At 31.2% G+C, this 13,110-nt stretch overlaps 7 protein-coding genes and 2 pseudogenes across 9 annotated transcripts, besides 5 other annotated features; 3 read left to right on the top strand and 6 right to left on the bottom strand.

Moving 5' to 3' along the window:
* Positions 1-3,493: part of a mobile genetic element that runs on past the window's edge.
* Positions 422-1,095, bottom strand: TVAGG3_0806790 (annotated as a pseudogene). The gene has a single exon. A coding segment is annotated over exon 1 (674 nt).
* Positions 1,128-1,661, bottom strand: TVAGG3_0806780 (uncharacterized protein; the record flags this gene model as incomplete). The annotated part of the gene is made up of 1 exon (XM_051247544.1): positions 1,128-1,661. One exon carries the CDS (start codon positions 1,659-1,661, stop codon positions 1,128-1,130), a length of 534 nt encoding a protein of 177 aa, XP_051083019.1.
* Positions 3,494-4,628: 1,135 nt separating the features above from the next.
* Positions 4,629-4,844, top strand: TVAGG3_0806760 (uncharacterized protein; the record flags this gene model as incomplete). The annotated part of the gene is made up of 1 exon (XM_051247543.1): positions 4,629-4,844. The coding sequence occupies one exon, from the start codon at positions 4,629-4,631 to the stop codon at positions 4,842-4,844; it is 216 nt and encodes a 71-aa protein (XP_051083018.1).
* A 21-nt stretch (positions 4,845-4,865) lies between these two features.
* TVAGG3_0806750 (N-acetylmuramoyl-l-alanine amidase family) lies at positions 4,866-5,102 on the bottom strand (the record flags this gene model as incomplete). The annotated part of the gene is made up of 1 exon (XM_051247542.1): positions 4,866-5,102. The coding sequence occupies one exon, from the start codon at positions 5,100-5,102 to the stop codon at positions 4,866-4,868; it is 237 nt and encodes a 78-aa protein (XP_051083017.1).
* A 1,693-nt stretch (positions 5,103-6,795) lies between these two features.
* Positions 6,796-8,272, bottom strand: TVAGG3_0806740 (RNA polymerase II transcription regulator recruiting protein; the record flags this gene model as incomplete). The annotated part of the gene is made up of 1 exon (XM_001304858.2): positions 7,225-8,244. One exon carries the CDS (start codon positions 8,242-8,244, stop codon positions 7,225-7,227), a length of 1,020 nt encoding a protein of 339 aa, XP_001304859.1.
* A 511-nt stretch (positions 8,273-8,783) lies between these two features.
* Positions 8,784-8,896: a mobile genetic element.
* A 116-nt stretch (positions 8,897-9,012) lies between these two features.
* Positions 9,013-9,854: a mobile genetic element.
* An 845-nt stretch (positions 9,855-10,699) lies between these two features.
* TVAGG3_0806710 (uncharacterized protein) lies at positions 10,700-11,330 on the top strand (the record flags this gene model as incomplete). The annotated part of the gene is made up of 1 exon (XM_051247541.1): positions 10,700-11,330. A coding segment is annotated over one exon (631 nt), but the record flags the coding sequence as incomplete, so codon positions are not given.
* Positions 10,700-11,530: a mobile genetic element.
* Positions 11,518-13,110: part of a mobile genetic element that runs on past the window's edge.
* On the top strand, positions 11,760-12,194 carry TVAGG3_0806690 (uncharacterized protein; the record flags this gene model as incomplete). The annotated part of the gene is made up of 1 exon (XM_051247540.1): positions 11,760-12,194. The coding sequence occupies one exon, from the start codon at positions 11,760-11,762 to the stop codon at positions 12,192-12,194; it is 435 nt and encodes a 144-aa protein (XP_051083015.1).
* On the bottom strand, positions 12,347-12,583 carry TVAGG3_0806680 (uncharacterized protein; the record flags this gene model as incomplete). The annotated part of the gene is made up of 1 exon (XM_051247539.1): positions 12,347-12,583. One exon carries the CDS (start codon positions 12,581-12,583, stop codon positions 12,347-12,349), a length of 237 nt encoding a protein of 78 aa, XP_051083014.1.
* Positions 12,633-12,936, bottom strand: TVAGG3_0806670 (annotated as a pseudogene). The gene has a single exon. A coding segment is annotated over exon 1 (304 nt).

The raw sequence follows: 13,110 nt of genomic DNA, 5'->3' as shown, positions 1-13,110 counted from the left end.
AATTCATAAATTCAACGAATAAGAAATTCATTCATGTTATAAATTTTAGTGTTTTCAGAAAATATGAGTCGATGTCATATTCATCAACAGGTTATATTTCACTTCATTCAAATTTAGTTCAATCAAACCCATATAATGACCATTTCATAAGATTTTCAGATGGTATTAAAAATGTAATTGATAGATTAAAATATGAACAGATTGACAATATCGAATTTTTGGAATTTTGGTTTAAATATCCTGATGGAAAAAAGATTGAAGTTAAAGATAAAGCTGATACTATAACAAAAACAATTACAATGACCGATCCGGATAGTGGGGAACAAAAAGAAATAAAACAAACGATAGAAACTGGTGAAAGGTCAATTATTATTGATTATGATTCAAAGGATTATTATTCGATAATGTTAATGCTTGAATATTAAATAGCCTTAACAAAGAATTTTTCAAGTGATATTTTATATTCATCAACTATTTTATTATAAATATTATTATATGTTAAATGAAGTTCAGTTGTTGTTCCATTCTTTGATATCTTAATTGTGCTAATATCCTTTATAGGATTTATTTTTGCAACTGTTCCGCAGCATGAAACCTCATCATCTATGAAAAATTGAATCTTAACGTCTGAATCTTGAACATCACAAAGAATGGCGATAATGTGAATTAATGATTCATAAGGTAAAATAATTAAACCGGATTGGTCAATTAAATTTATTATTGAATCATAATTATTAATTATTATATCACGGTAAATTTTCATTAATTCAGAATTGATGTTTATTTTATATGGGTTCTCGATGTTTGATGAAAGAGGTGGGGGTATGTTGGATAAGTGGGAATTTCAACAGGTTCTTTACCGGGTTCAGATAAAATGATTGGGTCTCCATTCTCATGGTTTTCTTCATTCTCCTCCTCCTTTTTCGGTAAGTCACGAGTTAATAAATTTGGTTGAGTTGCTGACCTCGTTAATTCGGGGCTAACATTAACTTTAACATTTTGAATAATTCGTGATTTATCATCATTTACGTTATAACCAACCGTAATCTCTGCTTTTGCGTTAGTGTTCTTTTGATTAGTGAAACGTCTTCTCATTTATATTCGAATAAAAAAATATATTTAAACTTTTATTTTGCTGGAACTTTTGAATCTATTATTCCCTGTATTTGTTCATGAAGTTGATTTTTAGCTGTTTCATCGAAATTAATAGACCGAATATATTCATTAATTGCATTCTTATAATCAACTGATTTCTCAAATTTTCTTTTATCTGATTCCTTAACTAAATCATAAGTTAAACCTCGTTGCTGATATAATGGTTTCTTAATTAAATCTTTGAATGCTTGAGATAAAGCACCTGATGCAATTCTTGCTACTATAATTGGTTGAAATTGCTGTTTAAGTTCATCTTTAACATTTGCGAAAACTGGATCGAATAAAGCAACTTTAAAGAATTTCTTAGCTGAAATTTCAGGTCTAATATTTGCATATTGACCATCAAACTGGTTAGAATATCGTGGTAATCCATCCGGTCCCTCTTCAATAGCATTTAATTCTTCATTGAAATAAGAATATGGATTATGACGGTATGAATTAATTGGACCATTTTCACCTTCTCCAATGTATTGTTTAACAGCTTTTCCATTTTCATCAAATTGCATAGGATAACGTTCATTATATGCTTTACGTTTAGAATAATCAGATATACTTAATTGTAACCATTTATGACTTTAATATTACCTTGACCATCAGTAACGAAAACTTCATTTATACCATCAGGTTTTCCATTTGGACCCGTAATGTCTGCTTCATGTGCTTCCCAATTTGGACCATGACGTTTGGCATATGCTTGAGCTTCTGGTAATGTTAAAACGTTTCTCATTTGTTTAACATCTTTTTGAAGACCAGCAACAATATGAACTAATTCTTTCATTCCATCTGGAACTTTCATAGTTCTATTATATGCACCCCTTTTGTTTGTCCCTTGTTTTAATGGAACCTGTAGAAGATTTGCTATTTCTGTCATGTTTAATTATAAATAAAAAATAAAAATTAATTATAAAAAGTTAATCAAATTTAACACTTCCTTTATTTAAATCAACTATTATTTTTCCATGTTCACCTAATTGCTGATATTGTGTATAAAGTTCATTAATGCTCATTGGTAAATTCACTTGATAAAGCATAACGTTCAACTGTTGACGACTAAACCCACTGAAAATGAAAAGTGTTGATAGATTTGATTTAATGTTTGTGCTTAATGCTTTGAAGTATTGAACAGCCATAAAGAATGAACACTGAATGTGTCGACATTGAGTTAATAACTGATTAAAATATGATTTCTCATTTGTTATTAGTTTTGATTTCACTGCATCATCTAGAAAAATGAGTGAATGCAAAAATTCTCTATCAAAATTTGAAATAGAAAGTGTTTCAAATAATTCATCCCGTTGTTTATCAATAATTTTATCCTCTAATCCTTGCTTCTTGATTGTATTATATAATTCTTTATACATTAAAAAGTTTTTTAAATAATCTTCTGCTTCTTCTTGTGATAAATAAATAATTGGAATTTTGATTAAATGCTTTAAAGATTCAAATGTATCATCTGAAGGTGAACCTGAACGGTTGATATAAATTAACACATGTGAATGGGGGAAGTGTTAGCAATAATGATAATTTGTTTTAATATCGTTAATGTTTTACCTTTATTCTGTTTACCAATTGCTGCAGTGATTGAATTTAAGTAACATTCAGAATATGGAATTTTCATTAATTTTTCCTTAGATAGAGCATTTCTATTATCACTCAATGCTTCATTAATCATATCATCTACGTATGTATTATATACTCCTGCTAATTCTTCATAAGGGGTGGATGAATTTAAATCCATTTAATCAAAAATAAATTTATAATTTTAAACATTTCTATTCATCAATATTTCATCATATGAACTTCTATACTGTGGTGGTGTACCTGTTGGATGATATTTCAAACCTTCATCCGGTGTCCATGTCCAATATGTAGTCCTAGTAAACCAAACCTGAGGAGGATTTGTCACCTTTGAACAGTAAGTGTCATTTTCACCCTGAATGATTGGATAAGCTTTCACTTGTACTGTAACTTGTGAGTTGAAAGTTTCTAATCCATCAAAGAATATACCCGCTCCATCACGTTGAACTGGAATAGTGCATAAGAATGAAGTTTGGTCTTTCCATGTTCTAGCTAATGGCGTGCCATCATCTGCATTCAGTGGTCTAGTTAATGAGTCCTCGTATTCTTCCGTGCATTCATTCACTCCATCTAAATCAGAAGCTTGAAGCATACGTGTAAAGAATATGTCACCCACTGTGGTCATCGCTTGATCGGGGAAGTTTCTGGAATCTATAGTGACCTGAAGACCTCGAAGCATTGGATTTTCTAAAACCGTTCTTTGCATTGCATTCTTCGGAAATGTTAACACAACATCTGTAACATTATGAAGAGCGTATGAGAAATCTGAGCTAATACCTTCAGGAGTGATGCAACCTCCATTTAGTGAACGAACGTCAATATGTTGAGCTGGAATCATGAATGGATCTTCCTTACTGAATAAACGTGGTATTGCTTTAACTGATTCTTCAATTAAACCATATCCTGGTGTAATGCATTTATCCTCTAAAACTTCCATCTTTGTGCATGAAATAATAACGTCATCAACTGTTGCGTCAGCAGATGTAGCGGCTAAGCTTGTAATTAATTTGGTAGGAAGTCCGATTTGTTGGAATTTGCGATCATATTTATAAACATGATTCATAATCTTTTCATAATTTTCATCAGTTATCTTTTCATAAACGTAATTTTGTAAATCAGCAACTCTTAACGGGTCAACCTGACAAAATACTAAAGTATCCCTGAAAACATAATATTTAAGAATGATATCACCAAATGATTTAGGATAATCATCGAACGCCTGAAATGCTAACAAATCATTTACCGGAATAATCATATCAAAAGTGACATCAACTTCTTCATTTGCTCTCTTGAAAACTTCTGAAGGGTCAATATATTTACCACATACTGAGTTATCATATTTTTGAACATTATTATATAACGAATGAACAAACTTTTTAACTTTCCTTTCTGATTTTGGTTTATATGTTGCAAATGCGAAAGATTCACGGGCGCAATCCATCTGAAGATAACCGGCATCACCTCTTTCGGTTTCTACTTCTAATTGTTTAAAGCTTTGATTTGATGATTTGTAACCAACGAATAAACGCATGCATTTAAAAGCGGCATCACATGTGAAAGCTTTATTTGAAACTAGAGTTGCTTTAACTTTGCGTTTAATATATGTGTCACCTAATTGGTTCACATCATGAGCTGGATTTGTAATTCTTAAATGAGTTTGTTTATCATCAAAATATGGAGCATCAGAGTCATAGCATGAACTTTCAAGTTCTCTATAATATCTTCTACCGTCATTCTTTGCAAATATTTCATTTATCTTTTCGAATGAATGAAATACATTTCCATTAATTGGTTTGGTGTTTGGCAGTAAATAGTTAGTCGTCATTTATTAATAAATAAAAAAATCAAAATTAAAAGATGGAAATGAATTTTTAATTTTAATGAAATAATCAACTATGGCTGCAGGTATATTTAAGAAACTGTGGGATAGAGTAAAAAGAGGGGCGAGTAAAGTTTGGGAAACATTGAAGAAGGGAGCAAATTGGATATTTAAGAATAAAGAAGCAATTAGTGACGTTGCTGAATCAATAACACCAAAAGCTGCCCCAATAAGAGAAATTTTAAATAAAGGAGAAAAAGTTTATCAAAGACTACAACCGATACTAAGATAAAAATAATATTTATTTTTTCCACTATCTACCTCCTATTTTATTAAGTATTCCTTCAGCAATTCCACCAACTGCGTTACCTGCTTGTGCTCCCATCGCTGGATTACCTGCTTTAGTACCTAATACTCCACCTATGATAGTTCCTGCCGTTTTCGCTACTGGTGCCAAAAAGTTTGCAACAGGTTTAATAACCTTTTTATAAACCCAACCTGCAGCTTTCTTAATTCCTTCCCATAATTTTTTAAAGAATCCTGCCGCCATTTCTGATTTAATATTAATTAAAAATTTATTTCATCACTTATATTCTAATTTTTATTTAATGATAAATGAAACCGATTTTAAAAATAAATGAAACAGAGGAGGAAGAAATAAATGAAAGTGAAAATGTTCAACAAAAAATAAACGGAGAGAGGGTCAAAGTTGCTATTTGTCACTTTTCCACAAGAATATAATGGGGAAAAAGTTATCATATAGTTGATCTCATTCACTGAGGTGAGAGATGCATGTAGTGTAATGGGATAAACAGTGGGATTGCTGCTCTAAGTCCTAGCTTCGAGACACATTGGCTTCATTTTTCTCTTTTTTATTGACGTAAACTATTCAATTTTTGTGTTCTCCATTCAAATTTCAGAATTTTTTTGCAGATTTCACGCTACATTCGAAGTTACCTTTTGTAACAACCACCACTGCCTACGAAAGACGAAAGTGTGTCACGATTTCACCCGGAAATCCGACGGTTGTTTAAGAGTAAGCACTTTTGGCACCTACTCAAAATAAACGTTGTTAAACCAATTACTGAAATAAAATTTTTTTCATCTGTTGAAGAATTTAATGACTATTATGCTAATAATAAAAAATTATTTGAAGAATTGACAACATGTAAATTGAATAAAATGTTTAAAGTTGATGGATTCAAAATTTCAAAAATAAAAGGAGTGATTAGTTTGAAATCTATTCCTCAATCAAGAATCACCTCATTAATGAAAATTGATGATTTAACAAAAAGAATAGAAGAGATTGAAGAAAGAATGAATCAAATAATTGATTTCATAAATTCAAATAATCATTAGTTTCAATTTATTTTTAAAGTTTATTTTACTCGTTTATGACTCCATTGATTCCAATCAGGATTTAAACAATAATTAATAAATACCATCCTCCTTTCATTCCTGTTGTCAAAATGTCATGTTGTCACATTTTTTCAGAGAAATTAAATTACCTGGTGACCTGGTGACCTCATCAGTTATTCAAAAATAATGAATTATTGAATAACCTGACATCATCTATATATAGCTTCTTTTATAAAAGATCAAATAAATTATTTATGTATGGGCTGAGTGTAAATGTGGATGACATAAACGATTTTGTATCATTTTTTTAATGATTTATTCAAAAACGTAAGAATAAAAACCGTAAGAATCATACATTTTTTTAATGATTTATTCAAAAACGTAAGAATAAAAACCGTAAGAATCATACATTTTTTTAATGATTTATTCAAAAACGTAAGAATAAAAACCGTAAGAATCATACATTTTTTACTTCATATGTTAATTTTTTTAATGATTTATTCAAAAACGTAAGAATAAAAACCGTAAGAATCATACATTTTTACTTCATATGTTAGAAAAAATGATACAAAATCGTTCAATATCGTATGAATTCTTACGTTTACAAAAAAAGTCACACAACCCGCACTTATATACTACTGATATTTTTGCTATCGGTTTCGCAATTTTGACACAATAGCAAGAGGGTTCTATATGCATTATTATCAACGTAGAATCTGAATATCATATCAGAAAATGTCGCAAATCTGACATTTACCCGACAAAATAGCAAAAATAATTGAATACTTTTCGCAAAAACTTTAAAAATCGATAAAAATATGAAATATAGATATTAAAGAGACTTTTTATATAATATTCATAAAGATTTTCCAAAAATATGATACCGCAAAATTAAAAAAGTGACGTCTTGAGTGGAGTCAAAGGTCGAAATTGCTAGCTAAATGTTTTTTTAGCGAAATTGCGTATTGTACTTTTTTTTTTTCGCAAAACGAAACCCTTATATGACATAATAAATTGTGTATCAACATATTTTTCCAGTATTGGAATTTCAAGACCGTTAATGTTCCAAAACAATAGTCACCAAAAGGGTATTAATGAGGAATTCTGCATTTTCAAGAGAAAATCTTATATTGTATAGCAATTAGCTGAAGAGTAATTGCAACAATAGAAAAGAATTGAGATAAAAACTATTTAGTAATGAATACAATAATTTTTATTTACGAGCTTATCATAAATTAAAGCAAAATAAAGAAATAGAAATAATATTATATTGAAAAAGAATATAAAGAATCGTACATTTACATGGCTAACAATTAGTACTTCCCATTCATTTGGTTTAAAAATGAATCGAGGTCACCTGGTTGATTTGACTTGAAATCCCAGCATTGAACTGGTTGAACAGTAACCTGACGTTGTGGTTGTACATGTTGCATTGGTGGCTGAACCATTTGCTGTGGTGGTGGCTGCATTGGCTGTGGTTGTGGTTGAATTGGTTGTGGAGCCATTTGTTGCCTCATTGGTTGCTGGATCATAAATGCCTGCTGAGGAGATGGGCCAAGAAGATCTCCGAGATGAGGAGCTGAAAGTAAATGTGCGGGGAATTGAATTTGAGATGAAATTGCCATTTGGGAACCTGTCATCGGTGGATTTAATAATCCGCCTGGCAAAATTCCGGAATTGGTGTATGTTCTATTTGATCTACTAAGTGGAAGATACCCAGATGAGGTCTTCATTTCGTTTGTTAATTGGAGATAGTGATATCTGCACTGTACATCTGATCTATTGCCAAGGATATGAGCGATTTTGGCCCAAGACTTGTTACCGTAGATCCTAACGTAGTTGAGAAGTTGGGAGTCTTCTTCTGGTGTCCAGCCCTTCTTACAAATCTTTGGATTAAGGCCTCTTGTCCATCTTTGAGCGCATTGAGCTCTAGTTCTGCCACCTCCAACAAAATTTGCCACTCGAATCCAACTATCAAAGCCAAATCTAAAGATACCAGCTACGAGTCTTTGGTCTTCATAACCAGTCCATGTACGAGTCTTTTTCCTGCCTGATGTTTCTTCTATCGATTCCGGTAAATCCTCGGGTTGATCAATAGGAGAATCGCTGACATTTAGAATATCATGAGCTACTTGAACCGGGATATCGGAATGCAAGGTTTTGACATAAAAGTCGCGTGCGGCATCATAAGTGACTTCACCAGTGATAAAATCATGAAGGACTTTTCGTAACTGCTCCTCAACCTCAGGACTAACATCTACCTGAACATCTGAAATGTAGGAGTAGCTATATTGAAGTAAAAGGGATACATTAGCTTCGGGTGGCGAAGACATTGCTAAAGAAAAAAATAACAGATAATCGATATACTCTCAATTTTTTGTATCAAAAAGTGCCAAAATTGTAAAATATTTCCTTTTCAATTCAACCGCTTTTTAACAACTTATATATAATTGTTGCATGCTAAGTTCGGTCAACGATAGAAATTGAGTGGAAATTAATCGTCGAGGAAGTACGATTATGTAAAGTAAAAAAATGTTGTGGGATTTTTAATATTATATATTATTTTATAATAAATTTTTTTGAGTCATTTTAAGAAGCACATATAATTTTTTGAATTTAAAAATTAAAGTAGTGTCAAACGAATTTATCACTTAATTTAATACTCAGATTTCTTAAAATTAATGAAAAAAAGGTTTTCTGAGAACTTTTGAGAATGGTTTTCAAATTCCATTATTGAAAATATATAGGTATTGTATGAAATTCAAACTCTATATTTATTAAAATTCTAAATTTTTAATAAAATAACTTTTCAGAGGAATATGATTTTGAATGGTTGATTAATAAGTATAAAAATGTCTACGATTTTAAGGAGGGAATTGTTCCTTATGAGGTATACATCATAACTATATACCTCATAAGGAACAATTCCCTCTTGATAGCTGGGAAACTTTCTCTGAATAACTTATCATTTGGAGAAAGTTCCCCAGCTATCTATTAGGAACTAAAGGCTATGAGGCACTAATATATAATCAGTGCCTCATAGCCTTTAGTTTCCTATTAAAAACGAGAAAACTTGTTCGAAATGATAAACAATTTCGAATGTTATAGACCGAAAATAGATTTTTTCGGTTTTCTCTTCAAATAATTGAAAGAATGATACTATTATAGGTTTATTATATTATATAGCATATAATCATGCTATAGCCGAAAATTATAAGTTTTGAGAAGATTGAATATAACACAAATAAATTTGAATGTAAGTTAAATTGCTTGTTGTTTTTAATAGCTATTTAATGAGAAATCCAATATTGCAAAATTCAAATTGAATGATTGAAAGAACAGAAAAAGTCATTCTTTTCAATTTCGAATATGTTTCATTGTATTTATAATTATATGGCAAATAAGATATTTAAACTTGATTTTTGAAGGAAAATTCACAAAATTGAATAAATTCAAATAATTTTTATTCAAAAATAAACTAGTTATTTGAGTTTAATACTAATTATCTATTCAAACTACAAAGTTTGTAATTTAAAATATTTTGTGAGATCAGATTGAATTAATTCAAGGTTCTTTTCAATTAATATTCATGACCATATTACGCATTTTCGAACATTCTAAACCAAATATATAAAAATGGGAGACAAATGTTAAATTTGCTAGACATGGGGGAGTTGTCTGCAAAGTTTTAGCTCTTATCTCTAACAAAAAATTAATTTTTAAAAAAATGACCGAAAACGTTTCACAGCGTGAAAAAAATAAAAGGCAAGATAGAATTTTCTAGATATAAAGAAGTTGTTTACCGAGTTTTAGCTCTTATCTCTAACAAAAAATTAATTTTTAAAAAAATGACCGAAAACGTTTCACAGCGAGAAAAAAAATAAAAGGCAAGATAGAATTTTCTAGACATAAAGAAGTTGTTTACCGAGTTTTAGCTCTTATCTCTAACAAAAAATTAATTTTTAAAAAAATGACCGAAAACGTTTCACAGCGAGAAAAAAATAAAAGGCAAGATAGAATTTTCTAGACATAAAGAAGTTGTTTACCGAGTTTTAGCTCTTATCTCTAACAAAAAATTAATTTTTAAAAAAATGACCGAAAACGTTTCACAGCGAGAAAAAAATAAAAGGCAAGATAGAATTTTCTAGACATAAAGAAGTTGTTTACCGAGTTTTAGCTCTTATCTCTAACAAAAAATTAATTTTTAAAAAAATGACCGAAAACGTTTCACAGCGAGAAAAAAATAAAAGGCAAGATAGAATTTTCTAGACATAAAGAAGTTGTTTACCGAGTTTTAGCTCTTATCTCTAACAAAAAATTAATTTTTAAAAAAAAGACCGAATACGTTTCACAGCGAGAAAAAAATAAAAGGCAAGATATAATTTTCTAGACATAAAGAAGTTGTTTACCGAGTTTTAGCTCTTATCTCTAACAAAAAATTAATTTTTTAAAAAAAGACCGAATACGTTTCACAGCGAGAAAAAAATAAAAGGCAAGATATAATTTTCTAGACATAAAGAAGTTGTTTACCGAGTTTTAGCTCTTATCTCTAACAAAAAATTAATTTTTAAAAAAATGACCGAAAACGTTTCACAGCGAGAAAAAAATAAAACTGTACACTGATTTTCATTTTCATTTCCAGTCACTTTACTTATTATTTTTTCTTTTTTTCATTTTAATTATAAATTATTTCATAATACGTTTATTTACGTTACCATTTTCTTTATTCTTTTGAATTCCATACTAGACACTTATAGAATATTTTGATTGTTAACATACTTCATTAGAATGAATCCTTACAAAGGGTATGTCGATCGAATTTACCTAATTGGTATTTCCAATCAGATTGAAGAAGCTAAAATGACATGGGAAGAAGCTTGCACCCATGTTCCCATCGCCCCAACCCTTCAATCAAATGATTTCAAATATTTAGATGTTTCAAAATCTTTTTTACAAAATCAATTTAGCTTACAGAATATCCCATTGCCTAAAGGCAAGAAAGGTCGTAGGGTCAATCCCTACGACCAAATCAAAGCTCTTGCTGTGATACATGACCACTGGGCCTTTCCCTGTGGTCAAACAAAACAATGGAAACGTTTGAAATTACAACAAATTGATGTATCTTATAGAGAAGTACGCAGATACTTCAAAGAAAATCATTTCAACAAGACGCGATTAGAGCATGCCGAGCCAGAAACAGCAGTAAGATATTGGGCGCTTTCACCCAATCTTATCTGGCACGCAGATGTTCATTATTTTAGGGGTGTTCGTGGCCAGTATATTTATGGCATAATCGACGATTTTAGCCGCAAAGTCCTAGCGTATATACAAATACCAGATATGCTGGCAGCGACGACAGCAAACGTTGCGGCTTCCGCCTTCATTGAATTTGGCGCCCCTTATTGTTTCTGGACCGACAACGGTTCAGAAAATAGGGGCGCCTTTCAAGATCTACTTGATCTTTGGGGCGTCCAATGGCGGCATACAGACTCTCATTCTCCCTACCAAAATGGGAAGATTGAGAGATTCTGGCCGACATTGGAGCGCTGCCAAAGCATTCAGGCTATTCCTGCCTTTATTTGGGAGTACAATAATAACACACCGCAAGTTAGTATCCCTAAGTTGCGTACTGTGGCACTGCGCGCCTCCGTACACCACTTAGCGGTTTTGACACTTTACGAAACCGGTAACGTATATTTTACAACACAACCATAACACCAACTTAACCTTAAATATTTACAAAACCATCTGACACTAATGACTTCACTAACGACTTCACTAATGACTTCACTAAATAAAAAATAACCTTATTTTTATTTTTTTAAATTTTTTATTTCATTACAAAGACATGTCTGACTACATTTACTATGACTCTTTCCCAGAACGTTTCCGTGAACTATTCAAAACTCAAGTAAAACTGAGAAACATGCATTTTAACAAAGACAGACCCATTGACGATGAAAGAAACCCTGAATATATTACAATCCCATATGACGCAAAGTTCATTGCATACATTCCTTATGGTCGCAGAGGAACGAAAACTATTTCAACAAAGAACAAAAATTATTTCTGGAGCGATGAAGAAAATTGCCTTATCTACATAAATACATACTTAAATAAAGCTACATATTGTACAAAAGAAGGTTGGACTGGATTTGAGCTCTACATATACGACGACGATGGAAACAGACGTTGTGTATACCCATACGATAATATGTACCATTGTTTTCATCAAGCATTAAACGAATACATAGTCAGTAAGGGTCTCATTCCTGCTGAGTAGAAATGTTATATTTTTGTTCTGTCATTTAGAAAAAAATAAACTTAAAATAAATGATATCACCACCCTCACACGTATGAAAACATAGCACAAAAATAAATTTAGGTGAAGTGGTGAAATCTCACCTGTTTTTTCACCCTGTTGAATTCATTGCTTTATAACTCTCTTCCTTTCTCCAACTCTTCTAACTTCTTCTTAAGTTCAGCAATGTTGTCCTCATGAAGTTTAATCTTTCTCAAAATTCCTTCTTTATCTAATGGTTGCTTTATCTTTCTAAACTGAACTCTACCATCCTTCATAGTATGAATGTAAAAACCTTCTGGAATAGTTCCTGATTTAATGTATTCTACCAAAAACTTTTGTTTCATTGCTTCAGTGACTTTAGTCGTCATTTCAATCAAATAAAAATTTTAATATTAAATAAAAATAACGTTATTTTTTTCAGTAAGGAAACGCAGGAGTTTTACGATTTATTTGAGGAGTAGGTTCTGGTTTAAATGTTGGAGTCGGTTTAGGAGTTGACTTTTGAATAGGAGTTTGTACTTCCATAGGTTCAGGAGTCATTGAAGGTTTTGCTTGTGAAGGCGTTGGTTTTGACGTTGGTTTTGGCGAAGGTGTTGGAGTTTGTTTAACTTCAGCTACTTCAGTATTATTTACAACATTTGCTTTATTTCTTTTCAACATCATAACTGCTACTGCTGTAGCTAGCAAACCTAGTGGGAGACCATATTTTATATAAGGACTTGACCAAATGCTATTTTTGACAGGAGCTGGTGGAACACCTAACCTTGGTGAGACTGCTTTTGCCATTGTGCAGCTCGTAAGAAATATTCAATAGGTGCTCCATAATCGTTTGGTAAAGTTTGTTTCACAGATGGTGAAGGTTCACGAGAGCTTGATGAAGAACTCATTTATAAGC

The sequence above is a fragment of the Trichomonas vaginalis genome, chromosome VI, assembly GCF_026262505.1.
Source record: "Trichomonas vaginalis G3 chromosome VI, whole genome shotgun sequence".
NCBI classification, from domain to species: domain Eukaryota; phylum Parabasalia; order Trichomonadida; family Trichomonadidae; genus Trichomonas; species Trichomonas vaginalis.
This window is presented reverse-complemented; position numbering and strand designations above follow the sequence as displayed.